This window comes from Tursiops truncatus, chromosome 3 (assembly GCF_011762595.2).
Source record: "Tursiops truncatus isolate mTurTru1 chromosome 3, mTurTru1.mat.Y, whole genome shotgun sequence".
NCBI classification, from domain to species: domain Eukaryota; kingdom Metazoa; phylum Chordata; class Mammalia; order Artiodactyla; family Delphinidae; genus Tursiops; species Tursiops truncatus.
This window is the reverse complement of record NC_047036.1, coordinates 62569484-62596042: the sequence shown is the minus strand read 5'-3', so window position 1 is coordinate 62596042 and position 26559 is coordinate 62569484. Positions and strand designations below refer to the sequence as shown.

At 35.4% G+C, this 26559-nt stretch overlaps 1 protein-coding gene across 3 annotated transcripts in view; it reads left to right on the top strand.

Annotated features, from left to right (window-relative positions):
* The window catches only part of HOMER1 (homer scaffold protein 1), a 131474-nt gene extending 105396 nt beyond the window's left edge, over positions 1-26078 (top strand). For all 3 annotated transcript variants that reach the window (XM_019929779.3, XM_073802243.1, XM_073802244.1), the window contains one exon: positions 17779-26078. In XM_019929779.3, coding sequence (XP_019785338.1) covers positions 17779-17967 — 189 coding nt within the window. In that variant the 3' untranslated portion in view covers positions 17968-26078. The remainder of the gene's footprint in view (positions 1-17778) is intronic.
* The last annotated feature ends 481 nt before the right edge of the window (positions 26079-26559 follow it).

Below are 26559 nucleotides of genomic sequence, written 5' to 3'. Positions count from 1 at the left end.
CTGCTGCCAGCTCAGGCACTTTTCTTATACCCCATGACCTCAAGAAGGGTCAGGACCACTTCAGGGTTTGGAGTAGTTATAAATGTGTGTATGAAGTGATGAATTTGGGACAAAGGGTGATAAATGGGACCTGGAAGCCTAGGATTGGAAAGAGTACCTAGATTATTATAAGAATGACCAACATTTATTGAGTGCTTATTATGTACCAGATACTGTGCTTTACTTATATTATGCATTTAATCCATAGAACAGTCATATGAGGAAACTAAGGCTTGGATAAGTTAACTTGTCCAACCTACATTTAAATGAGCGCAAATTCTGTAACAGAGACCCTTCATAAAACAGTTTCTTTATATGAAATGAGATATTTCCTTCTTTCTCTCCCATCACTGACTTTCAGCAGTCTGGGAAAAATGAAGTTGCTTGTTTTGGTCTGCCCTATTAAACAGTGTTCCTATATTTAACCATTTGTGTAGATTAGTGGTTCTCAGCTAGGGGTAGTTTTGTGCCCCAGGGGACGTTCAGCAATGCATGGAGACATTTTTGATTTTCGCAGCTAGGGTAGTGGAATTGATATTTAGTAAATTGAAGCCAAGGTTGCTACTGAACGTTGAATTATCCAGCCCAAAATTTCAAGAGTGCCAAAGTTGAGAAAATCTTGGTGTAGAATTAAAATATGAAGCATGTAATCAGGGCTGGAAGAAATGGGGGAAATGCAGGCTAGTTTTGTCTTTTGTTTTGGTTTGGCTCCCATTGTTTAATTACTTGCTTTGATACAGGCAGTTGCTAAGCACTTACATATATTAGCTCTAACTCTCACAGTAACAGGTGTGGTATCCCCATTTTCAAAGAGAAGGCAGCAGTTTAGAGGTGTTAACAAGTTTAATTAAAGCACTTAGAAAGTAGTGAAACCTAGATTTGTTTTGATTCTAAAATCTCTGTTCTTTCTGCATTACCACACTGTTTCAGCAGCCAAGCATCCAAGCCATCCCTAACAATTCTTGGGAAATTTTTTTTCAGTTATGTATACATTTACATTGTCCCAGAGAAACCAAGAAGTGATTTATTCATATCAAACTTCTAAATGTATTTCATCATTGATTGAGCAGTAATTGAATCTTACAGCTGGCACCTAGAATTGTGACTGTCAATTCTTACCTGCTCTTTCACTGAATATCAAAAATACTTATCAAAACAGCCTACCTGGAATAGGACAGGGAAACTTTCAGAAAACCTAAGGGTGAATTCTAAAAGGCCAAGCCACAGAAATAACCTGTATTTTTTCCAACTTGAAGAAAGTTCCTCCTTTATAGCCTGGCCCCTCCTACCTAAAGATCTGCTTGTCAAAAGTTCCAACACTCTTGAACCACCATTCATAAATTCAGTCCAAAAAATTGGGATCATTAAATATTTGGAATGGTAGAGGAACTTTGAAATTGCAGTGCATGGATTTGGATTGTAGGTATGGATATGGATAAAAAATTTGTAGTTATGGGTAAATTAAAAATAGTATGATATGATTTTTCTAATTTGCAAGTGTTTTTTTCCTCAAATGTCAATGTGACATATGCTCATTGTAAAAAATTTAGAAAAATGTAATTTAGCAGGGAAAGAAACCCCATAATCCCATCATCCTAAGGCAAAGTGTTTAGAATTTTCTTCCCCCAATGTTTCTTTGGATAACTTTTTCTTTATGTGAGACATATAGATACCAATTTGTTGTCTTACTTTCCTAACAACATTTTGTCATAAGCTGCATATGTTATATGGCTGTATAGTGTTCTCCTATATAGATATACCATAATTTTCTTCCAACATTCTTACAGGGATGGTTATTTGTTTTCAATGTTAGCTATAGTAAATAATGTCATAATGAATCTTTTTACATAATCCTTTCTCATTATTTCTTTAAGATGAGCTTTTTAAGAAGAATTACTAGTTGTAAACGTTTTTAAATAACTTATGCTGAGAAATTGATGTCAGGAACAGCAGGATACCCTCTGGATATTGGTCTCCTGCCATCTTTGCTGTCTGATAAGGAACAAAGGAGTAGTTTACTATTTTTTTAGTATTATCATTTTTTGATTACGAATTTTCCATATGCTTATTGTCATCTTTCTGTATCTTGAAGGCACCAAGTACATTTTCACCTTAGAGTACCTGGCGTATCCTTGCCTGGAGGTCTGAGCCCCAAGATCTTCAAATGCGCTGGTTTCTAATGTAATTTACATCTTGGTTCACATGTTAATTTCTCTGATTTCCCAATTTAAGCACTACTTTGCAGGCCGCCACGCCCCCTCCCCCAGTACTCTTTATAATATTAACCATGTCTTATTTTCCTTGTAGCAGTCATCACCATATGAAATGATCTTGGTTTTTTTTAATTTTTAAAATATTTATTTATTTATGGCTGCCTCGGGTCGTATTTTTGGCATGCAGGATCTTTCATTGCAGCATGTGGGCTTCTATGTAGTTGTGGTGCGCGGGCTCCAGAGTGCGCAGGCTCAGTAGTTGCAGTGTATGGACTCCAGAGTGCGTGGGCTCTGTAGTTGTGGCACGTGGCTCTCTAGTTGTGGTGCACAGGCTCAGTAGTTGCAGCATGTGGGATCTTAGTTTCCTAACCAGGGATCGAACCTGCATCCCCTGCATTGGAAGGAGGATTCTCAACCACCAGGGAAGTCCCAATGATCTTGTTTTTTCAATTTATTTTTAAACTTTTTATTTTGAAGAAATTTCACACTTACAGAAAAGTTGCATGAATAAGACAAAGATTTTTCATGTACCTTTCACCCACATCCCCCAGATGTTAACATCTTTGCCATATTTGTTTCGTTTTATCATTATGGAACTCTCTCTGTATATATTCATATTTTTTTCTAAATGTTTGAGAATAACTTCCAAATATGCCATCCCTTTGCCTCTAAACACTTTAATGTATATTCTTTTTTTTCATATTTAATTTTTAAATTAATTTTATTGGAGTATAGTTGATTTACAATGTTGTGTTAGTTTCTGCTGTACAGCAGAGTGAGTCAGTTATAATATACATATCCACTCTTTTTTAGATTATTTTCCCATATAGGTCATGACAGAGTACTGAGTAGAGTTCCATGTGTTATACAGTAGGCTCTTATTATCTGTTTTATAGAGAGTAGTGTGTATATGTCAATCCCAGCCTCCCAATTTATTGCCCCCCCTTTCCCCTTTGGTAACCATAAGTTTGTTTTCCACATCTGTGACTCTATTTCTGTTTTGTAAATAAGTTCATTTGTACCATTTTTTTAGATTCCACATATAAGCGATATCGTATGATATTTGTCTTTCTCTGTCTGACTTCACTCAGTATGACAATCTCTTCAATGTTTTTTCTAAGAGTAGGACAGTCTCTTAGATTACCATCAAAATCAAGAAATTATCTAAAGACTTTATTCAAATTCCCATAATTGTCCTAATAATCCTCTTTATAACAAAATTTTAAAAATTGTTTTTCTGGTCCAGGCTTCATTCCAGGATCACAAGTTGTATTTAGTTGTCATGTCTATTTATTTTGTTGTTTAAATTGTCCCAGATTTGGCAAGTGGGAACCTTTTTAATCCTGCTTCTGTGTCCTTTGGATGTGACCCTATCATTTAAAGAACTTCATGTTTTAGCTCAACTAGATATTCCTAGTTGTATTTATCAGCTTCAGCCTTGAAATTAGCTATTTCTTCAAAGAAAAATTTCTTTTAGCAAAGTTTGGCGTTTAGAAACCAAGTTCTGGGCACAAGATATACCTTTTGCTATTGAGATGTCATTGTTTCTAGGCCCTATTAATGATCAGAGCTAGAAGTACACACATAGCACATTATGTCCATTACAATAGCTATATCAAAAAAAAACAAACCTGAAATCATACTCATACCTCCTGCTGCAGTCCAGTACTATGGAGTTCATTTTAGCCTTCCCCATTTTCCTGTTAGTAACTCCTTTCCCCAATATTGTTATAAAGCAGAAACTAACACACCATTGTGAAGCAATTATACTCCAATAAAGATGTTAAATAAATAAAACACACAAAAAAGAAACCACAATATGTTTATTTGCTTGCTTAGTCCTTGAAAGCACAGAAAGTAGTTTCTAATTCATACCACTGCCAAAACAACAACAACAACAAAACCCTACTAACTAGAGATCAGTATTCTTTTTGTCCTTAGCCTGTGTTCAAAAGTTAGGTTAGTTCTTCCACTCCCCCTTTTCAATTGGTTAGTTATTCATTTGAAACACATTTATGTTCATTTGTATCTTACTATATTCCATTTTAGTTTTTTCTTCCCCATTCTTTATTTTGTATTTGTATGCATTTACAGAGCATATGAAACAATTAACATGGTTCTAAAAGTCAGAACTATTCAGGAAGATATCTTCAGGGACACGTCATCCTGTCCAATCCAGTCTACCCCCATTCTTGCCCCCCATTCCCGGCTGCCCCCTGTGGTAACCAATCTCATTAGTTTCTGGGTTATCCTTTCTGTGTTTCTTTTTACACAAATGAACAGATATGTCTCTTTCTTAATTTCCTCCCCTTTTTTTCCTATACAAATGGTAACATACTCTAGATTACTCTTCCGCACTTTGCTTTTTTTTAATCTAAGGTATGTCCTGGAAATCACTCTATGTCCTGTCAGTTCATAGAGAGAGACCTTGTTCATTCTTTTTTTTTTTTAGCTGTATAGTACTTCATTTGCATGTGTGATAGTTTTTAAAACCACACTCCTTTATGTGGGTATTTAGGTTGTTTCCAGTATTTTGCAGCAGTACTACAATGAGTAACCTTATGCATAGGTGTTTTGTTATTGTTGGAGGTGTATCTACAGGGTGAACTCTTTGGAGTGAGATTTCTAAGTGAGAACATCATGTAGTCAAATTCCTCTCCATGATGGGTTGTGCTAGTTTTCCCTTGTATCATCAGTGTGAGAGAATGCCTGTTTCTCCACAGCCTCACCAACAAAATGTGTTCTAGTACTTTTTTAACTTGTGGCAATGTATGATAGGTGGGAAATGATAGTTTTAATTTGTGTATCCCATATTATGAGTGAGATTAAACATCTTTCATAAGCTTAAAGGCCATTTCAGTATCTTTTTGTACCTATATAGATTGTGTATTCTTGTCTTTGCCCTTTTTTGATCCTTCTTCCACAAAATTTGAAGAGTTCTTTATATATCTGCAATTATATGTTACACGTATTTTCTCCCAGTTTGTAAAAGTTTTTGACTTTGCGTAAGATGGTGGTGTTGTTTTATGTAGTAGTCAAATATACACCATTCTTTTCTTTCATTGCTCTAGCTGTCAATCATAGTTAGATAGCTCTTTTCCAAACTCAAATCATATGGGAATCCATCCATATTTACCTTTAGTACTTCTGTGGTTTCATTTTTTACATTTAGATCTCTGAGTCATTTGGGGTTTGTCCTTCTGTGTGTGGTGTGAGATATGGATCTAACTTTATCTTTTTCCAAATGTCTATCTACTTATCAGTACCATTTATTTAAAACTTTATCCTTTTTTTCCAGAGATTTTAAATATTCAATTTCCATGTGTGTTCTGGTGTATATCTGGACTTCCTATGCTATTCTACTAGTCACTCTTATGTATTCCTAGTACCACACTTCTTTAATTGTAGAGGCTTTACAGTATGTTTTAATATCTGATAAGGCCAATCAGTCCTCATAGCCTTCCTTTTTCATTGTTTTTTAATATATTCTTACATGTTTATTTTTCCATACAAATTTTAGTATTAACGTTAGTACCAATTTTAGTGTCAATGAAAACTTTAGCTCTATAAAAAATTTCATTGGGATTGCTTAAAATTTATAATGCTAGTTTAGCAGAAGTGTGGTTTCCATCCTATCCAAGAACAAGGGATGTCTTCTTATTTGTCCACATCTACTTCTGTGTTTTTCAGGAGCATTTTAGGGTTTTCATGCTGTGAATTTGTCATGTTTCTTGTTTATTTGTAAATATTTAATCTTCTTTTCTTCTATTGACAATGGAGTTTTCTCTACCATCGTATCTTTTAATTGATTATTGTTTATATATTGGGTTGGCCAAAAAGTTCATTCAGGTTTTTCCGTAAGATGTTACGGAAAACCGGAATGAGCTTTTTGGCCATCCCAATATATGAAAGCTGTTGAATTCTGTTTGCTAATTTTATATCCCTCTACCTTACTAAATTATTTCATTGTTTGAACTAGTTTTGTCATTTATTCCATTTATTCTCTAAGATTTCCTAGGTATACTAACATATATTCTGCAAATAGAAATAATTTTACTTCTTTTCTTCTAGTTCTTATGCCTCTATTGATTTTTCCTGTTGAATTACACCTGTTAAAAATACAGGTACAGAGGTGGAGTCAAGATGGCCTACTAGAAGGACGCAGAATTTGCGTCTCCTCACAACTAGGTCACCTACCAGGCACCAGTGGGGGACCACGGACACCTAAGGGGACGGGAGGAACCCCCAGCGACCGGCTTGCAGGATCTCGGTTCCCAGGCCGTAGGTCGGGCCCAAACTCCTGTGGTGGGAGCTCCAAGTCCAAACTGCTGGACTAACAGAGAACCTCAGACCCCAGGGAATATCAGTTGGAGTGAGGCCTCGCGCAGGTCCGCATCTCAGCACCAAGTTCCGGCTCTTTCCAACTGACTGCAAACTCCAATGCTGGACATCTCAGACCAAACAACCAGTAAGACAGGAATACAGCACCACCCATCAAAAAAAAAAAACAAAAATGAAACGACAAAAAAAAATGTTACAGATGAAGGAGCAAGGTAAAAAACTACAAGACCAAATAAATGAAGACAAAATAGGTGACCTCCCTGAAAAAGAATTCAGAGTAATGATAGTAAAGATGATCCAAACTCTTGGAAACAGTATGGAAAAAATACAAGAAACACTTAACAAGGATCTAGAAGAACTAAAGAGCCAACAGACAGTGATGAACAACACAATAGGGAAATTAAAAATACTCTGGAAAGAATCAATAACAGAATAACTAGGCAGAAGAACAGATAAGTGAGCTAGAAGATAAAATGGTGGAAATAACTGCCAGGGAGCAGAATAAAGAAAAAAGAATGAAAAGAATTGAGGACAGTCTCAGAGACCTCTGGGACAACATTAAACACGCCAACATTCGAATTATAGGGGTCCCAGAAGAAGAAGAGAAAAAGAAAGGGTCTGGGAAAATATTTGAAGAGATTATAGTAGAAAACTTTCCTAACGTGGGAAAGGAAATAGTCAATCAAATCGAGGAAACACAGAGAGTACCATGCAGGATAAATGCAAAGAGAAACACACCAAGACACATATTAATCAAACTATCAAAAATTAAATACAAAGAAAAAATATTAAAAGCAGCAAGGGAAAAACAACAAATAACATACAAGGGAATCCCCATAAGGTTAACAGCTGATCTTTCAGCAGAAACTCTGCAAGCCAGAAGGGAGTGGCAGGACATATTTAAAGTGATGAAGGGGAAAAACTTACAGCCAAGATTACTCTACCCAGCAAGGATCTCATTCAGATTCGATGGAGAAATTAAAACCTTTACAGACAAGCAAAAGCTAAGAGAATTCAGCACCACCAAACCAGCCTTACAACGAATGCTAAAGGAACTTCTCTAGGCAGGAAACACAAGAGAAGGAAAAGACCAACAATAACAAACCCCCAAAATTAAGAAAATGGTAATAGGAACATACATATCGATAACTGCATTAAATGTAAATGGATTAAATGCTCCAACCAAAAGACATAGACTGGCTGAATGGATACAAAAACAGGACCCATACTTATGCTGTCTACAAGAGACCCACTTCAGACCTAGGGATACATACAGACTGAAAGTGAGGGCATGGAAAAAGGTATTCCATGCATATGGAAATCAGAAGAAAGCTGGAGTAGCAATTCTCATATCAGAGAAAATAGACTTTAAAATAAAGACTATTACAGGAGACAAAGAAGGACACTACATAATGATCAAGGGATCAATCCAAGAAGAAGATATAACAACTGTAAATATTTATGCACCCAATATAGGAGCACCTCAATACATAAGGCAAATGCTAACAGCCATAAAAGGGAAAATCGACAGTAACACAATCATAGTAGGGAACTTTAACACCCCAGTTTCACCAATGGACAAATCATCCAAAATGAAAATAAATAATGAAACACAAGCTTTGAATGACACATGAAACGAGGTAGGACATTCCATCCCAAAACAACAGAATACACTTTCTTCTCAAGGGCTTATGGAACATTCTCCAGGATAGATCATATCTTGGGTCACAATTCAAGCCTTGGTAAATTTAAGAAAATTGAAATCGTGTCAAGTATCTTTTCTGACCAAAACGCTATGAGACTAGATATCAATTACAGGAAAAAAATCTGTAAAAAATACAAACACATAGAGGCTAAACAATACACTGCTTAATAACCAAGCGATGACTGAGGAAATCAAAAAATTCCTAGAAAGAAATGACAATGAAAACACGACGACCCAAAACCTATGGGATGCAGCAAAAGCAGTTCTAAGAGGGAAGTTTATAGCAATACAATCCTACCTCACTAAACAAGAAACATCTCAAATAAACAACCTAACCTTACACCTAAAGCAATTAGAGAAAGAACAAAAAAATCCCAAAGTTAGGAGAAGGAAAGAAATCATAAAGATGAGATCAGAAATAAATGAAAAAGAAATGAAGGAAACGATAGCAAAGATCAATAAAACTAAAAGCTGGTTCTTTGAGAAGATAAACAAAATAGATAAACCATTAGCCAGACTCATCAAGAAAGAAAGGGAGAAGACTCATCAATAGAATTAGAAATGGAAAAGGAGAAGTAACAACTGACATTGCAGAAAAAGAAAGGATCGTGAGAGATTATTACAAGCAACTGTATGCCAATAAAATGGACAACCTGGAAGAAATGGAAGAAATTCTTAGAAACGCACAACCTTCGGAGACTAAACCAGGAAGAAATAGAAAATATAAACAGACCAATCACAAGCACTGAAATTGAAACTGTCATTAAAAATCTTCCAACAAAAGCACAGGACCAGATGGCTTCACAGGCGAATTCTATCAAACATTTAGAGAAGAGCTAACACTTATCCTTCTCAAACTCTTCCAAAATATATCAGAGGAAGGAACACTCCCAAACTCATTCTCTACGAGGCCACTATCACCCTGATACCAAAACCAGACAAAGATGTCACAAAGAAAGAAAACTGCAGGCCTATATCACTGACGAACATAGATGCAGAAATCCTCAACAAAATACTAGCAAACAGAATCCAACAGTACATTAAAAGGATCATACACCACGATCAAGTGGGGTTTATCCCAGGAACACAAGGATTCTTCAATATACGCTAATCAATCAATGTGATACACCATATTAACAAATTGAAGGATAAAAACCATATGATCATCTCAATAGATGCAGAAAAAGCTTTTGACAAAATTCAACACCCATTTATGATAAAAACTCTCCAGAAAGTAGGCATAGAGGGAACCTACCTCAATATAATAAAGGCTATATATGACAAACCCATAGCCAGCATCATTCTCAGTGGTGAAAAACTGAAACCATTTCCACTAAGTTTAGGAACAGGACAAGGTTGTCCACACTCACCACTATTATTCAACACAGTTTTGGAAGTTTTAGCCACAGCAATCAGCGAAGAAAAAGAAATAAAAGGAATCCAAATCAGAAAAGAAGAAGTAAAGCTGTCAGTGTTTGCAGATGACATGATACTATACATAGAGAATCCTAAGATGCTACCAGAAAACTACTAGAGCTAATCAATGAATTTGGTAAAGTAGCAGGATACAAAATTAATGCACAGAAATCTCTTGCATTCCTATACACTAATGATGAAAAATCTGAAAGAGAAATTAAGGAAACACTCCTATTTACCTTTGCAACAAAGAGAATAAAATACCTAGGAATAAAGCTACCTAAGGAGACAAAAGACCTGTATGCAGAAAACTTATTATAAGACACTGATGAAAGAAATTAAAGATGATACAAACAGGTGGAGAGATATAGTATGTTCTTGGATTGGAAGAATCAACATTGTGAAAATGACTATACTACCCAAAGCAATCTACAGATTCAATGCAATCCCTGTCAAGCTACCACTGGCACTTTTCCCAGAACTAGAACAAAAAATTTCACAATTTGTATGGAAACACAAAAAACCCCGAATAGCCAAAGCAATCTTGAGAACGAAAAATGGAGCTGGAGGAATCAGGTTCCCTGACTTCAGACTATACTACAAAGCTATAGTAACCAAGACAGTGTGGTACTGACACAGAAACAGAAATATAGATCAATGCAACAGGATAGAAAGCCCAGAGATAAACCCACACACATATGGTCACCTTATCTTTGATAAAGGAGGCAACAGTGTACAGTGGAGAAAAGGCAGCCTCTTCAATAAGTGGTGCTGGGAAAACTGGACAGCTACATGTAAAAGAATGAAATTAGAACACCCCCTAACACCATACACAAAAATAAACTCAAAATGGATTGAAGACCTAAATGTAAGGCCAGACAATATCAAACTCTTAGAGGAAAACATAGGCAGAGCATTCTATGAGATAAATCACAGCAAGATCCTTTTTGACCCACCTCCTAGAGAAATGGAAATAAAAGCAAAAATAAACAAATGGGACCTAATGAAACTTAAAAGCTTTTGCACAGCAAAGGAAACCATAAACCATAACCATAAACCACAAACCGTAAAGGTGAAAAAACAACCCTCAGAATGGGAGAAAATATTTGCAAATGAAGCAACTGACAAAGGATTAATCTCCAAAATTTACAAGCAGCTCATGCAGCTCAATATTAAAAAAACAAACAACCCAATCCAAAAATGGGCAGAACATCTAAATAGACATTTCTTCAAAAAAGATATACAGATTGCCAACAGACATGTGAAAGAATGCTAAAGATCATTAATCATTAGAGAAATGCAAATCCAAACTACAATGAGATATCATCTCACACTGGTCAGAATGGCCATCATCAAAATATCTAGAAACAATAAATGCTGGTGAGGGTGTGGAGAAAAGGGAACCCTCTTGCACTGTTGGTGGGAATGTAAATTGATACAGCCACTATGGAGAACAGTATGGATGTTCCTTAAAATACTAAAAATAGAACTACCATACAACCCAGCAGTTCCACTACTGGGCATATACCCTGAGAAAACCATAATTCAGAAAGAGTCATGTACCAAAAGGTTCATTGCAGCTCTATTTACAATAGCCAGGACATGGAAGCAACCGAAGTGTCCATCAACAGATGAATGGATAAAGAAGATGTGGCACATATCTACAATGGAATATTACTCAGCCATAAAAAGGAACAAAACTGAGTTATTTGTAGTGAGGTGGATGGACCTAGAGCCTGTCATACAGAGTGAAATAAGTCAGAGAAAAACAAATACCGTATGCTAACACATATATATGGAATCTAAAATTTAAAAACTGGTCATGAAGAACCTAGGGGCAAGATGGGAATAAAGATGCAGACCTGCCAGAGAATGGACTTGAGGATATGGGGAGGGGGAAGGGTAAGCTGGGACAAAGTGAGAGAGTGGCATGGACATATATACACTACCAAACGTAAAATAGATAGCTAGTGGGAAGCAGCCGCATAGCACAGGGAGATCAGCTAGGTGCTTTGTGACCACCTAGAGGGGTGGGATAGGGAGGGTGGGAGGGAGGTAGATGCAAGAGGGAAGAGATATGGGGACATATGTATATGTATAACTGACTTACTTTGTTATAAAGCAGAAACTAACACACCATTGTGAAGCAGTTATACTCCAATAAAGATGTTAAAAAAAGAAAAAAAACCTAAATGTAAGGCTAGGCACTTTAAAACTATTAGAGGAAAGCATAGGCAGAACACTGTATGACATAAATTACATCAAGATCCTTTTTGACCCACCTCCTAGACAAATGGAAATAAAAACAAAAATAAAAAATGGGACCTAATGAAAGAAAAGCTTTTACACAGCAACAGAAACCATAAACAAGAGAAAAAGACAACTCTCAGAATGGGAGAAAATATTTGCAAGCGAAGCAATGATAAAGGATTAATCTCCAAAATATATAAGCAGCTCATGACCTCAATATCAGAAAAACAAACAACCCAATCCAAAAATGGGCAGAAGACCTAAACAGACATTTCTCCAAAGAAGATACACAGATTGCCAACAAACAGGTGAAAAGATGCTCAACATCAGTAATCATTAGAGAAAATCAAAACTACAATGAGGTATCATCTCACACCAGTTAGAACGGCCATCATCAAAAAATCTACAAACAATAAATGCTGAAGAGGGTGTGGAGAAAAGGGAACCCTCTTGCACTGTTGGTGGGAATGTAAATTGATACAGCCACTATGGAGAACAGGATGGAGGTTCCTTAAAAAACTAAAAATAGAACTACAGTACAATCCAGCAATCCCACTACTGGGCAGGTACCCTGAGGAAACCATAATTCAAAAAGAGTCATGTACCACAATGTTCAGTGTAGCACTATTTACAATAGCCAGTACATGGAAACAGCCTAAGTATCCACCGACAGATGAATGGATAAAGAAGATGTGGCACATATATACAATGGAATATTACTAAGCCATAAAAAGAAATCGAAATTGAGTTATTTGTAGTGAGGTGGTTGGACCTAGAGTCTGTCATAGAGTGAAGTACGTCAGAGAAAAACAAATACTGTATGCTAACATATATATATGGAATCTGAAAAGAAATGGTTCTGATGAACCTAGGGGCAGGACAGGAATAAAGACACAGACATAGAGAATGGACTTGACACCGGGAGGGGGAAGGTTAAGCTGGGACGAACTGAGAGAGTGGCATGGACATATATACACTACCAAATATAAAATAGATAGCTAGTGGCAAGCAGCTGCATAGCACAGGGAAATCAGCTCTGTGCTTTGTGACCACCTAGAGGGATGGGATAGGGAGGGTGGGAGGGAGGGAGACTCAAGTGGGAGGGGATATGGGGATATACGTATGCATATAGCTGATTCACTTTGTTTTACAGCAGAAACTAACACTACACTGTGAAGCAATTATACTCCAATAAAGAGGTTAAAAAAAAAAAAAAAGATCTCATGCACTGAGGAGTAAACAAACCAAAAATACAGGTACAGTGTTAAACAATAGTGGAGGTGACAGACTTCTCTTGTTCCTGATCTTTGTGGAAATGCCTCTAATATTTTTCCATTAATTGAAATGCTGGCTTTACCACTAAAATATAGGTATCTTACCATATTATGAGAGTGGCTAATTCCTATTTTCTTGAGTGTTTTTACCACAAATGAGTGAACTTTGTTAATAGCTTTTTTAGTATCTATCTAGATAATCATAGTTTTTATCCACAGATCCATTGATATGGTTTATTAATGGATTTTCTAAAACTGAACCACATTTGCATTCCTAGAATAAATACCACTTAGCTGTGGTGTATCATTTTATTAATGTGGTACCAGATTTTTGTTCCCTATTATTGACAGTTTTTACATGATATTCATTTGTAATATTGGTCTGTAACTTTCTTCCATTTTCAGGTGGGGGCTGAATTTATAAGATTTAGGTATCAAGGCTATACTAGCTTCATAAGATAATTTGGACGATTTTGTTTATTTTCTATGCTCTGGAATAACTTATGTCATATTGGAACTGTCTGGTCTTTGAAAGTTTAATAGAACTTCCCCTTGAAACCATCTGGGCCTGGTGCTTTTTATGGAGTAATTCCATGATTACTCTCTATTTCTTCTGCAGGTATTGGACTGTTTAAGCTTTACATCTGGGTTTTCAAATATTCAGTGGGAACTCTTATAATTTCTTATTTTATATAGGTTTTTTCTTTCTTAAGTAATGATATGTCTATTTTAAGCTTTTTGCGAAAGGAGATTTTGACTTATTAATTAGTGTTACTCTTTCTGTCCTCTACCTAATGAATTTTTACTTTTATCTTTATTTCTGCCTTTTGTTTTGGTTTACTTTTTTATTGTTTTTCTAGCATTTTGAGAAGGGAATTTAATTCCTTTATTTTCATTTTTATTTATTTGTGTTTAAGGCTATAGATTTTTCTCTGGTCATTGCTTTCATGTGTCCCATAGATTCTGACAGTGTTTCCATTATCATTATTTCTTGAAATTCTGTAGTTTTGGTTTTATTTCCCTTTCACGCTAGAAGTGTTTAAAAGAACGTGTTTTAATTTGCTTGTGGAAGGGCCTTTTAGTTTTATGATTTAGTTACTTATTTCTAGTTTTACTGCATTGTGATCACAAGGGTTTGTTTATGTAATGTCTGCTTTGCCTAATTTACCGATTTTTTGTGTAATCTAGCATATGATCAATTTTATGAATGCTCTTTATTGATTTTGTAGTTTAAGACTTCTATATCCTTACCTTTTTTGTTGTTGTTCCTCTTGATCTGTCCTATATTGAGAGTGGAATATTAAAAGCTCTTATCAGTGTACTTTTTTCTATGTCTCCTTAGACCTCCTGTAGTTTCTACTTTATAAAGGTGGCTACTGTGTTTCTTGGTACATAAACATAATTGTTATATCTTCATTGTGTGTTGTCACTTTTAGCATTAAAGGTGTCTTTCTTTGCCACTTTTTCTACCACTATTACAACCCCTGCCTGGTATACCTTTGCCCATATCATAATTTTTGGTCTTTCTAAATGAATTTCCCAGTGGAAGGACCATTTATTTTATGATTAGCTATCCCCAAAGTCCCTTTCTCTTCTTTTTACTCTCAGAAGTATGCCTTTCCAAGGTTGCCTTCTCGAGTGTCCTATATACTGTGAATTCGCTTCTTGTAGGCTGCTCTGGTCTACCAGGACTTTTTGTTTTCCACCAGTATTTTGGCACTTTCAGTGGTCTTTCTCTTTCTTTGGATTATTAGAGTTCAGTCTTAGGCCTTTCATTCTCCTCTTCCTTCTTCTGTGCATTTCCCCACAACCCTGCCTTGCCCTCTGCGAAGAGAATAAGAACTTGAGAAATATCTTTGCTAGAAACTGGTGCTTATATCTCCTAATTATAGGTAACTTGAAGTTTGTATTGTTCTCTTTCTTCTAGTTGAAGTTGTGGAATTCGTGTCATTTTTTTTGTTCTTATTATTGGTTTACACAGTTTGGAAAGATGGTTGAAAGATTTCAGTGCACACAGTGATTTCCTCAGTTACACAGACGTCTGTTCTGTTGACTTCTTTGTTACCAGTATCTTCCTTCTAGAATGCATGCTCCATCAAAACAGGGCTCGTCTTTATTTTCTACTTTATCTTCAGTGCTTAGTATTGTAGAAGACACTCAGTAAATAATTGTTGAATAACTTCTTCTTTAACCCATTTTTCTGTTGAATTATTAATACTTGTTTTGATGATTTATGTTGTGTTATATATGAAGGTTAATAATCTAATAGAACAATAATTTATCTTTTAAGAGTTTAAGGTGTGAATCAGATATCAATAAAGACAATTTTTTGTAGCTTTTATTTAGATTAAATGATGCAAGATTTAAATTTATAACCTGACCTGGTCCCATTGATGGTGGTAATAATTGTCTAAATTTTTTTAATCACTGTAGTGTTGTAGACTCCATATCTAACAAATACAGAGCATTTGTATTTATATACTTTCAGTTACTGCCTTTTAAAGCACTCAAAAGGGATTTAGCAAATTCTGGCCTTAGTGCTTTATCTTGGTGCCCCTGGCATATGCTCACATATGGGTAAAGGGGAAGGGGAAATAGTAGCACAAAAATGATAATAAGCAGAAGAATGAGTTGGGAGGGAGAATAAAAGTCAAGAAGAAGGGATGGAAAATATAGACAGAAGGTAGAAAACTGGGACATGCCACCAATCAGTTTGCTTCATACTGATCCTGGGTTGTCTGTTCTTCCTCTGGGATCTTATTCTCTGCCTCAGAATAGACCAGCACCAACATCATTGTATTGGATCCCTTTTGTTACGGGCCTAGTGAAATTCCTCCATCAGAGAAATGGCTTAGAGCACAAGACTCCTGGAGAGAACAGCTCAATTTTAATAGCTGAGGGAATTTGGTGTTTTGCTTGCTTCCACTGAAAATGGTTGGATGTTTCATTGATTGGCAAGGAGAACAAGGAAGCCTTTCATTTTTAAGGACGGCTTTAGAGGGCAAACTGGGTGGTGCCTGGTGAAGTGGGTGTTTTCTAGTGAATGACATTTGGTCTATTTTTACAGTTGGAAACATTCTACAGTACTCTTAAGCTTATTGTTTAAGCAGGCAAGAGAGCATGCTGTGCAATCATGAGTGGAATTTTTACATTTGATCCCAGGGTCTGTTTTCTCCCCCATAGTTTAGAGCCTCCATGAACTTGGCTTCTGAATTTATAAATATTTTATTGGTTTCAGAATCTGCTCTCAGTTTACTTATCTTCACCTTGTAGATTATTCAAAGGAAAAAGATTAGAAACATACCTGCTTAACATCTAACCGTAAATACTTTAAGATTAGATTGGAATTCCCTAAATTCTTTCTTTATAAATCATTATAACTGCTTTCTTCCTTTTTTTGTGTTTTCCCAGGCTCTTCCGACTCATCTGTGGTGTCTTTTTGCTTGAGCTTTGCTCTTAGTTAAACATGTGAATATTTCTTTGTGTTGAGAATGCTAAATCAATGGTTACTTTCTTATATGTATTCAAGTCAGTTTTCCAATTATTTTTCTCAAAAGTTTAATTTTGCTGGTATTATAGGACAAATACATTTTGGAAAGAAGTGCTCATAATCCCAACAACCAGAACTGTTTCCCATTTTCTGTGTGTACTTTAATTCCTATTGTTTGTCCTCATGCATACTAATTTTTGCCTCGTTGCAGTGTGCTGCTTCATGTTCTGTTATTTTCATTTAACGTTTACCAGATTGCCTTTCAATAATTTTTTAAAAACAATCTACTGTCCTTCAGATATATAGTAACTTCTAAATAATTTTTAAGTATGCCAGATTTTATTCTGTTTAAAAAGTTAAAAATTTTTTTGTTGTCATGAACTTTTACTTCCCTTTTGTTATTTTTTCTTTCCTTAATCTGTAGTATATTGGAATTGTTAGTTGTATAATTCTCTTATATGTACAGTTATTATATATCTTCACTACAGTTTTTAGCAGGTGAGCTATATTCTCTACCGTATGCATTCATTTGATATTGAGGCGAAACAAAGAATAATTAACATATTCAGAGGATCCTAAAACCTTATTTGAGTCATTTTTCTTCTCTACATCTTTCTCCAAAATTTCCAATAAGGAGAAAAAATTAATTTGTCTCTTTTTCTCTGCCTTCTTTCATCTGAGATTGCTAACAGTTGTGCCAGAGGAAAAGAACATGGGCAGAAATAGAAAAGAGACGCAGATAATCCACAAAATGGGTCTTCATCCGATCTCAGTATTTGAAGTGCCTAGACTAGTGTTGCCTGGCACAAAGCAAGCAGTCAGGAAATTTGTGTTGGGGGGACAGATGTATTCATGAACAAGCCAATCAATAAAACCACATGTATTTCTCAGATGGCAAAATCTAAAAACCTCCTTAAATTGTATTGAGACTCAGAAGGTCATCCTAATTATCAAACTGCATTAACTACCACAATATTAGTCATAACAAAAGTTATATTGTTTAAGTCTTAAACTGACACACATATATATATCACACTTTTGTTTCTAAAGGAAGTAGAAATTCGGAACAAAGACCTGGAGGGACAACTGTCTGACTTGGAGCAACGTCTGGAGAAAAGTCAGAATGAACAAGAAGCTTTTCGCAATAACCTGAAGACACTGTTAGAAATTCTTGATGGAAAAATCTTTGAACTAACAGAATTACGAGATAACTTGGCCAAGCTACTAGAACGCAGCTAAGGAAAGTTAAATTTCAGTGCCAATTGATTAAAAAATATACTGTCTCTCTTCATAGGACTGTTTGGGCTCTGCATCAAGATTGCACAAAAAATTTGAATATCCCTTGTCCAGGAGGAGGATCTTTTGAAAATTGGAATTGTATATTTCAGTGTAAATTTTAGAGTTCAGCTTGTAGCTAGTTGGGGAAAAAGAGATGAAAAACTTGAACTACAGATTACCTCCATGTATATTATTGGCCATAGTTAACTAGAAAGTTATAAACAGACACTTAATACAATCTTTTTTTCTGATATTAGCCAATGGGAGAATTAACAAATGTCTGGGTCACATCCCCTTTTTGTGTTCAACACAGTGAAGGTTATCTGCTTTTTAAATTAATTTATTTATGATATCTAAAGCTGTGTTTTGTGCAAAAACTTAGTGATGAAAGCCCTGTCTTTTGTTGTAATCTGAATAATTTCTCAGGATATTTTTGCACTGCTGGCAGCAGTGCCATTACCAATTAATTCTTGCCAGGAGTGAGAGTGAGCTGCATCTTTAATTGAAACATACTTACTATAACTGGGTGTATAGAGTTCTTCCCTTTTTTTATACTGGAAGATATTTCACTCTGGTGACCACTCTGGTACACTCTGGTGTTCTCTAATCTTGTCTGCTGTATAGTTTACTTTTCCATATTGATTCCATGTATTTATGAGAAGATATTGTCTCCCATTTTATTACACATTTTAAAGCCAACTAATGAAGGCAGCTGAGTCCCTCCAAAATTTTTCTTTTTAAATTTCTAATAAATTTGACACACAGTACTGAAATATAGCAGCCCGTCACTGGCGGTCTGGTCTAGCAATGTTAAGTATATTTACAGAATATGCAGTTACATTTATTTATATATTTTGCAAGAAATCTTTTCTGAATGATTAATGCATTTCAATTTACAAATAATAATGGTTGTTGGGAAACTGTTTATTATAGATCATTTTAAGGTGTATAGCTATTTTAAAGGCGATCCATTTCCATCGAGCAGCCAATCAGAGGACTATTGGGATTGGAGCCGTGTACTCTGACTGGGTCTTCACATCAACCACGTCTCTAGTCAATCCTCACAAGGCAATATTCTAAACTGTTAACTAGGCATTTCAAAACAGGAATTCAATTCAGCGGGCTCTTCTCAGTGAACAGGATTTAATGTTGTTTTGAGGTAATTTTAAAGGACTTTCAGCAAACATGCATTTCTTTATATATTTCTTTTAAGAAACTGTTTTAAAAGTAAGTCAAGTGCTGTCTAGTCTGCTTATGGAGTAGGAACTGCATCAGAGTCCATATATTCTTGCTGTCCACTGCTTGTGACGTTGAGGAGGGTTCTTATTTAAAGTGTATGCTTGAGTATCTGACTCCATGGAGTTTACAAATGCACTGACTTTTTGTTTGTACCCCAAAACAGTTGAATTGTTAAGTACAGAATTAAGCTGGTTAATCAATTTGTAACCATTTTTTCACTCACAAACAGCTAATCAACACTAGACAATTTTGTTTTATATATATGTATGTGTATGTATGTAAATACATACATATTAATTTATATTAGAGTGAAAAATAAATGGTTTGTTTCTAAAGTTAGTTTCTAAAGTGAGTTTTCAGGTGTCTCTGAAAAGTTTATATCAGACACTTAATCATCTTGTATTATATGTGCTATGATATCATGTAAGTTACCTCCATCTCTTTTAGGGTATTTGCCTCACCTGTTTATAATAGGGAGGATAATTTAGGTACACAAGCTCAGAGCTATTTCTCTGATAAATCAGGTAATAAAATTTATTTGATTGATGGAATTTTGAAGTAGATGTGATTTTTATCCATCAGTTTCTGAGTAACAGAGCACCAGATTTTAATTAAAATAGGGGATTTAGCACTAGGGATCAGGAAATTTGGTTATGAAGAGTTAAAAATTCAAAAAAAAAATAGGACAAGCTGTTGAAATGGTAAGTGAATTATTTTAATGATGTAATAAGATATTTTTAAATTTTGACATAGTTGTCATTTAATGGGAAAATAACTCACCAAAATGTCTCCACTTGAATTGTATTGATATATGAGACATCTGTAATTCAATATATACATATACTCATATGTATATACAGAAAATTATTTTTAATATTTTCCTATGGACATGAAATCTAAAATTGGAAATTTTGTGAGTTTTTTCCTTTCCAATAGAGTCTAATTTTTTCTTTTTTTAGTGATTCAACAATTTCTTGAGGGCTGCACCTTTAAATTCCCAGCTTGTCATTAGACGTGTACAGTATATGGGATAAGGTGGACACAAGTGCACATATAAATAAAATTTTCTTATTAAGACTATTTTAAACATTCATTTACAGTAGGAGAGTATCTAGAAATCATCATCTACAAGTCATAATTAGTTTGTGTGCCTACTGTAGTTTTCTTCATTTCTGTATTATATAAATAAAAGTTTGCATATTAAAATTTGATTTTTCCCAGAGACAAGTATTATATAATGTATATTTAGATCAAACTGTGGTAATATATTTATCAGAAAATAATGTTGGGGACTATAGCCTGAACATGTGGACTTGAAGTGACACAGAAAAGGAGAGCAGAGATTGATCCCATTGTGTGTAAGTTATTATAACTATGAATTCTTGTACAAAAAAACAATTGAAAAAAAGAAAAACAAAAATACAGTTTTTATTTTGAAATACATTTGTTGTTCTCTGGAGAATGTATCTTTTTTTCCTTCAGTCTTTTACAGATACTTTTTGAAAAGCATTTAAGTGATGGCAGCATTTACTTAAATCTTACAGGTGCTACTGGATTTTGCATTAGTGTGTTATGTTGTGAAATCCTAACTTTGACATAAAAGGTTTTATAAGTATTTCCCTGACTGGAAAATTAGTTTTTGTTTCTCCTCTCTCTCTCTCTCTCTCTCTCTTTCTTTCTTTCTGTCTTTTTTTTCCTCCCCCTTTCTTTCTGCAGATTAAAAAAAGTTCATGAAGTTGCATCCCTCCTGTCCCTAATAGAAGAACTCCAGCACCACCATAGATTTAAAGTTTTGCTGTCATTGAACTGTTGGGAAGCAGTTAGAGGAAAAACTTACACCTTTTTTTCAAGTGGAACTAAAAGAGACACTCAGTTAAACCACCACCACCTTTTAAAACTCATTTCTTTGCCTTGTTAAAATTAAATGTATTCTTTCACATGTGTGCTCCGGCCTCCCATGTTTTTACTTAACTCTGGAGTATGCAGCTCAGCTGCTGTCTCCTCGCAGACCTGATTTTCTGTCAGCTCTGGAATGCGAGGCAGGCCATTTGGGAAAATGTGTTTGGTGGCAGTGGTTTCTTGTTTTCTAAAGAAATCCTTTTGTTTATTTGATATCAAATGATTTTAACATCCTGATATTCAGTGCTTGAAGCCATGAAATAGTCTTCATTGAACTTTTTTCTTCTGGGTATTTAACATTGTTCCTTTATCATTCATGAAGTCAATTAATTTATATAAATCTTAAAGAGGAAAACTTTCAGGTAAGAAGTAGTTGAGAAAGACACATTTTTTAAAAATTTCTCAAGTAGGATACTATGCTATAGTAAGTATTTGTTGAGAAGATAATTTTCATGTGAGAAAATATTGTAAAAATTACTAGAAAAGGATCATTTTAGAATGGAAACAGATGTATCATTCACCTTATTCTAAATTGTGAAAGTGTATTTTTAACTAATATTCATGTTAAATTGGACCTTAAATTTTTATGGCAGTTTTTCTCTATGGGAAACCAATATATAGGTGTCACACAAATAAGCATAGTTAATGAATTAAAAGAAATGAATGTTTTTCTCTTTTTGTTTATATATTGATATTACCTAGTAAAGTAGCTACAAGTTGCTAACAATTTTATCCAAGGAAAAAGTCAGCACTACACTGCCAAGTGATTTCTGCCTAGTATATTAGATAAAAAAGAATTGAGTTATTTTTACCAAAAACAGGTGACCCAGGGAGAGAAATTGCATCTAGAATAAGGGAAAGGCCATAAGCTCCCAACAGATTTCTAGTCAATTCGTTGATCTCTTTAAGTACGCTTTTTATCTTTTAGCTTAAAGGACACATTCCAAAGGCTACCAGAAGTGTATGTGGGTAAGGAGAGGATATTTTTTTGTGAAAACAAAGCCAGCAAAAAGAGTAGGAGCGTGATGACTTCAGTTTTTATCTAAGACACATCAGGGTAGCCAGAGTCACAGGAAGTTCTATTTCCTACCTTGCTGCTGCTTTTAACTAAACAAGTTGGGACTGCCCTAGTGAATTTCAAAGGCTTTCAGAAGATCCTGTCATTATTGTCTGTCAGGATTTATAACCTAATATAAGACACCTAGCATTCAGACCTCACCATTCCATGGGATTCTGACCTACTTTTGTCAATTATTTTCATGTCAGATCTGCCCAGGGACAGAAATGTTGCTCTGTTTTCTCCTAATAAAACCAAATTAAGATGACAATGGGTGCCCGCCAAAATTAAGCCCATTTCTGTAATATAGAAAAATTTGTGGGTATTTTTTCTAACTACATTCATGATTTTATCTTGTTATCTGTGTTTTATAACTATGTTACTATATATGCATATATATATATAGTAAGTCATATCTATATGACTTGTGTATATGACTTATTTGATTGTTATACCTTAAGTGGAATGACTGTTTCAGAAAACAGGGCTAGAAAGCAGACGTACTTGAAGTAAATGCTTTCTCAACAACTTCAGTATAAAATGGAATAGAAATGGGTGTTTGTTGAATATCTGCTATGTGACAGGCACTGTACTAACTGTTTGACATTTCATTTCTACGTATAGGGTCCCTGCCAGGGGTTTTCCTTTGGAGGGGGGATGAGGGAAAAAGGCTCAAATGATTGCACCTGCTATGTTCCCACAGCAGTCAGTCTGGTCATCCAGTCCACTGTCAGAAGGTGGACATCTTACTCATGTTGCTGGTACCGTTTTTCCCTTGAGCTTGCCTGTCTAGAATATCTCTGTTAGGACACTTCTTAACTATATATTTTATATTTGCTCTTCTTGAACTTCTTCCTTCAGGCTCCTTTAGTGTTTACAATGCTTGTCATCATTCAGTTGCAAGTCATACTTTGTTTGCAGGTGTTGTTTATGCAATATGTTTTACTCCCCAGTTTTTTTAAACTTACAGGCTTCAGATAATCCAAGGAAAGTACGTTTCATATGCAGAATTTCAGTCTATAAAATTTAAGTAGCAAACTGTTTATAAAGGCCTTGGGAAGACAATTTATCTCTTAAGTTCCCTGATGAAATAAGTTGTAAACCTGTAAAACTCATCCTCCAACACTAAATAATAGTTCAGCAGGATGTGGGTTTTGCAGTCAGTACTAGGTAACTTTGTGGTCAATTCTGTTTCCACAGAAGTTAAGGCCTCTGTGACTGATCAGGCCATTAGATCATTTACAGAAGTGACTCATGGCCCTAGGTTCTTTAGATGGGTGGTAGCCCTCAATTAAATGGAATCATATAATATTTGTCTTCTTGTATTTGGCATATTTCACTTAGCATAATGTTTTCAAGGTTTATCCATGTTGTGGCTTATGTCAGAATTTCATTCTCTTTCGATGTTGAATATTCCATTGTATGGATATACCACATTTTGTTTATCCATTTATCTATTGATGGACATTTGGGTCATTTCCACCTTTTGGCTATTGTGAATAATTCTGCAGTGAACATTCATATACAAAGATTTGAGTCCTACTTTCATTTCTTTGAATATATACCTAGGAGTGGAATTGCTGGATCATATGGTAATTCTATGTTTAACTTTTTAAGGAAGGGCTGGGTTTGAATTGAATTAATTAAAAAGACTCATAGAGCAAGTTGCCTTCTCATTGGGAAATCACAGTTGTGGGGTTAGTATTTTGTTAATAGGTCTGTAAGTGATCCATTAAAATATTTGTTGAGCACCTGGTATATCCCAAGAATAGAGACACAAGAGAGAAGCTCATACTTCAGTGCAGGACACAGACAGTTTACAGTGCATAAGTACTCTGATCAAGAGGACTAGCATGAGGGAGCCCAGAGGGAAGAAGAGTCAAGAAATCTTTTCCAGAAGAGATGATACCTAGCTGAGTTTGGGTGAGGGAGTAAGAGCTAGCTAGTTGAAGGGGTGTGAGAGAATTGCAGAGAATGTGTCGTGTGTAAAGGCTTAGAGGGATGAAAGCATTGAGACATTTAGAAGGTTAGAATGGGTTAGTACACTGACACACAGGGTGTTAGGGAAAAGTATATGGCAAAAGATGGTGATGGAGGAGTAGGCGAAGGGTAGATCAGGAAAGACTTTGTAAGTCATATAAAAGATTTGGGTTTTATTCTGAAGAAAATCTAGAGATATTGAAGGATTTTTTTTTTTTGTAAAGAAGTGATATAGTGTTAAAATATATGGTTTAAAAGTCTAGTTAGTTCTGCAAATCATAGTAGTCCCTGTTGAGAGGCTGCTTTATGGTGGTTGTACTGGGATGGAAAAGGTGAAATGGATTCAGAGAGTATTGGGGAGGTAGAATGAGTGGGGCTTCTTGGTGGAATCAGTAGATGGCAAAGAAAAGAGAAGAATGTAGGATGATTCCTAGATCTCTTGAGTTGGACAGCCAGGTGTTACCATCCCATTTACTCAGACAGTGAATTCAACATGGGGAAAGGGTTAGTTCTGGTGGCGGCAAGACAAAGCAAGATGAATGATGGGTTAGATCTGTTTTGAGTTTAAGATGCCTATGGAATATCCAAGTAGAAATGTAGTTCTAGTTGGAGCTTAGGAGAAAAACATGAGCTGGAGATAGATATTTGGGAATTGTCAGCATATGTATTGATAATTGTAATTGAGAGCATGAGAAATGGGGAGATTACAAGATGAAAATGTCACTTTGAGCCAGGTACGAGACAAGAGCTTGTGAAAGAGACAGAAGGAATGACCGAGAGCAGTGAGTAGACAGAGTGAGGGACTCGTGGAAGCGCAGAGTAGCCAGATTTCACACGCGAATAAATAAATCAACAAATCAACTCATGTCTTGAGGCCATGATATTCCAGCTGTGTTCTGTTGAGACTCTTCATTAATATTTGATAAATATATTTGAACATAAAAAATTAAAAGCCAACAAACTCAGATATGCAGTTTATAACATTTTAACATACTGCAATCCAGCAAACATCAGTACCAGGTTAACTCTTTTTGTGCAGATGCCAGACTAAAGCCATCTCTGATAAACTTCATGAAGAGCGCCTTGGTGTTTCAAGGTGAGCTGTTAAAGAACTGCTCCCATTTCTGAATGTGAATCAGGACTTTCTCAATACTGTGCAACTGAAACAAAATACAGAAGTAGGGTCTACGTAAGATAATGTCTGTCTTCTGTAAACCCAGTCTCAAATGCTGTTTATGAAAATAACTTCACTTTTCTTATTGACGTATGAAATTAAATGTTACATACCATTCTTTCTGTTAATATATTGGTTTTCCAGGTGGCTGTTATTTCTAAAAGGTTACAGGGGTGAGGGTCACTGTTTCCTAGTAGAACTTGGCTTATTATCTTTCTGTGGCTCAGCTGCCTCCCCTCAAAGTCAAGTTCTAGAGGCTTAAGTGTATTACATGTACCTTTTTAAATGTGTTATTTTGATACTAAATTCACCACTAGGAGCAGATGGCGTTTGTGTTTGCATTGCTATAGAAAGTTTTGAGAGTTAACATTTCTGTTATCTTAAATGATCCTTAGTCTTTTTTTCATACTGATTCATAAACAGATAACTGTATACAAATTATCTCTGGTAGAAATTATCTCAAACAAGGACAACAACCACAAAATACTCTCTGTATTTGGTTTTAGAATGCTGTATGGTATATTTGATTTTTATTTCTAGTTTAAGTTAAAATTAGCTTGAATTCCTTGAGTAGACACGGCTTGCACTACTTGGGCAACAAATTAGAGCATGTTAGACTTCCAGGAAGAAAAGAGGAGCTACTGGTTTTCAAATTTGGCTCCAACTGATCCATAAAACTTGCAAATCACTTGTGAATTGTCAAATAAACTAACTTTTCAACCACCTTTGTTCATATTTTTCTTATGTAGTGATTAATCTTGGTCTCCTTTGGCAGAGCCTTTACTTTAGAATATATTCTGTGCATTAAAATCCCATGTTCTATATAATAGTATAAAACAGAATGTCTATGGCACATGGTCATCTCACAACAGCTCACAACAAATTTTCACAGCAATGTCATGACCTAAGTGTTATTGTTATCCCCATTTTATAGATTTTGTAGAGTCTGAGATTCAGCAAGATTAAGTGATGGGCCAAGTAAGAGGCAGAAGGAAGAGTAGAACACAGGTGCTCTGCCCGCTAATCGTGTTCCCTTCCCACTCCATCGTGTCTGAACTATGAACGGCAGACCTTTTGTAAGAAGGCAGGTACAAAAATTTATCAACTCACGATATTTAACAATCTATCACTTAATGAGAAAAATCGTTCGTTTTCCATTTCACAAAGGTATTATGTCTTTGAATGCTTATCTCCCTGCTTCTCT